The sequence below is a fragment of the Cyprinodon variegatus genome, unplaced genomic scaffold (genome assembly GCF_000732505.1).
Source record: "Cyprinodon variegatus isolate N-32 unplaced genomic scaffold, C_variegatus-1.0 Scaffold1214, whole genome shotgun sequence".
Taxonomy (NCBI): Eukaryota; Metazoa; Chordata; class Actinopteri; order Cyprinodontiformes; family Cyprinodontidae; genus Cyprinodon; species Cyprinodon variegatus.
Window position 1 is genome coordinate 25963 of NW_015151667.1, and position 2253 is coordinate 28215.

At 36.9% G+C, this 2253-nt stretch overlaps 1 protein-coding gene across 1 annotated transcript in view; it reads right to left on the bottom strand.

The window, feature by feature from the left end:
* Nucleotides 1–1119: 1119 nt before the first annotated feature.
* The window catches only part of cops4 (COP9 signalosome subunit 4), an 11810-nt gene continuing 10676 nt past the window's right edge, over nucleotides 1120–2253 (bottom strand). The window contains exon 10 of the mRNA XM_015401373.1: nucleotides 1120–1643. Within this exon, the coding sequence (XP_015256859.1) occupies nucleotides 1510–1643 (134 nt within the window). The 3' untranslated portion in view covers nucleotides 1120–1509. The remainder of the gene's footprint in view (nucleotides 1644–2253) is intronic.

Consider the following 2253-nt stretch of genomic DNA (forward strand, 5'->3'; position numbering starts at 1 on the left):
GCCGGTGAGTGTATTTGCTTTATGTAAATTTGACTTCAAAAAAGATATATACACGACTCAAAAACCTTTGGAAGCCAAGTATAAGAAAGAACCTACGGTATAAAGAGAGAAAAATTCATCCCTGAGAGAAGAACTGGTCTGTAGGTCCATCCATGGAGAAACTGCATCATTAAAATACATCTAAAAGATACTTAGATACTCTGCTGCAAGACACCATGAAGTAGCATCACAACATTAAAGGGGAAACTTACCCTTCCTCAAGTCATCTCCACTCTTCTATGGCCAATAGAAGATTGCATAAGAGCAGTTAAAATCCTCACTCTGATCACATGGATCCAGATGAGAATAATGAGCTGAGGGAACCACAGGTTCCTTTTTACCTTACATTAGAATTATGAGGGATTTTAAAAATAAATGGACAATATGCAAATCTATTATACGTGTTCCCTCCCTTTGTTGTAGCCTGCTCTCCATGCCTGGTGTTCCTTCTGCTTCCCTCTGGATTTAGTTTATCAATATCAAAATAAATATTATTGTTCACCAATTTGTCTCCAGCAGTGTTTGCATTTGGTACAGTGCTCTGCAATTGCTGACATAGACTTAGGCCTTTGAGATACAGAATGTCTCATATCAACATATGTGTATGTATAGGTAGAAGAAATCAAAGTATCAACAGGAAGAAAAAGGGATTGATCTGATATATATACGGTAAAATGATTAATATGAGAAATATTTTATACACAGAATCATCTAATGTAAACAATTATAAATGGTTATTTTAGACAACTATAGCCGTTGGTGCTGTATTGCTGTTTGTGAATAGGCTGAATAGTTTCCGCCATGAGAATACCACCTGAAATACGACCTGAAGTCACAGATTGGAACATGCTTTGACGTTGAGCCACACCTAGGTAGAACCATATGGGTGATTTCTTTTTTATTTTTCAATAATCCTACAATATGATCCCCTGGATTTTATTTCTCTTATTTAGACGATACATATTTTAGCAATAATTTAATTAATTCAGTCAGAAATCCTCACTCGTTCAAAGTTATTGTTCAACAATTTTTGTGGGTAACAATTACAATCAAACATTCATACAAGTCTTTATTTTCTAAAAATGAACTTTAACAGGAGGTTTGTTGCTATAAATAAAAAGGAACAAAAACAGATGAAGGTATTTTAGCTTTAAATTTATTTCTCTTCACTAATAATGGGGCAGCAGGTCTTTATAAGCATTTATCAACCATTTTACAGACATTTTTTTTCCAGCTAAAAACATTCCGATGTGCCCAGATAGTTAAAGCAGAGTCACTTGCTGACTGTCCTTTCACTGCCTTCTGTGACAGAATGTATATGAAATAACAGTTCTGATACTAACAATGAAAAAAATACAAATAATAACTTCCTGTTGGTGGTTTTATTAATTAGGACCCCAGTGGTGACATTCAGCAGGAAGTCAGAACGTTAATGTGTGCCGAGGGAGCAGGATGGAGGAGTGCTGATGTTTACTGGGTCATCTGGACTTCCATAGCCTGTGCTGCCCACTCTGGAGCCGCCTGACGGATTTTTTCCAGCAAGTTGTTGACTTGAAAACACAGAGACTGGATCTGTTTGTCCCACGTAGGAAGGGGTTCACGGGCTGCCGGGGAGAAAGGAAACATATCAGAAGATCCAGGCTAAGGCTCATCTTGAACCGCTTTGAAAAAGGATGCTGCCCCCTACTGGACACAAAAGCCATTAACAGTTTCACAGCAAAATGCTCCAATTTGCTCCATGCTGGACCCTTAAAGTAACTGTTGCAGAAGCAGCAGAATATGGAAACAAACCGACACTTTTATTGCCCCAGCCAACCTAATATACGCTTTACAAATAAAATAATCAACTTATTTCATCTGTGGTGGAGCAACAAACAATCTGAGGCTGTAATCTACAACTCTGCCCTCGAAATGAATCTGATAAAACTAAAGCGTAAATATTACGCATGCATACTGCATGTATGGTTAATAGGAACCATGTATGGAGTAATTTTTGTGCCACCGTCCCGAGCACTTTTTGTTCAGTATATAATTCCACATTTGTTAATTTATAGTTTTGATGCCTTCAATGTGAATCTTTAACTGTCATAGATATGACAATAAAGAAAACGCTTTGAATGAGAAGGTGTGTCCCAACTTTTGGTCTGTAATGTGTATGTGTATATATTATATATATATAATATATTAGGGATGGAACGGTTTATGAAAACTGTC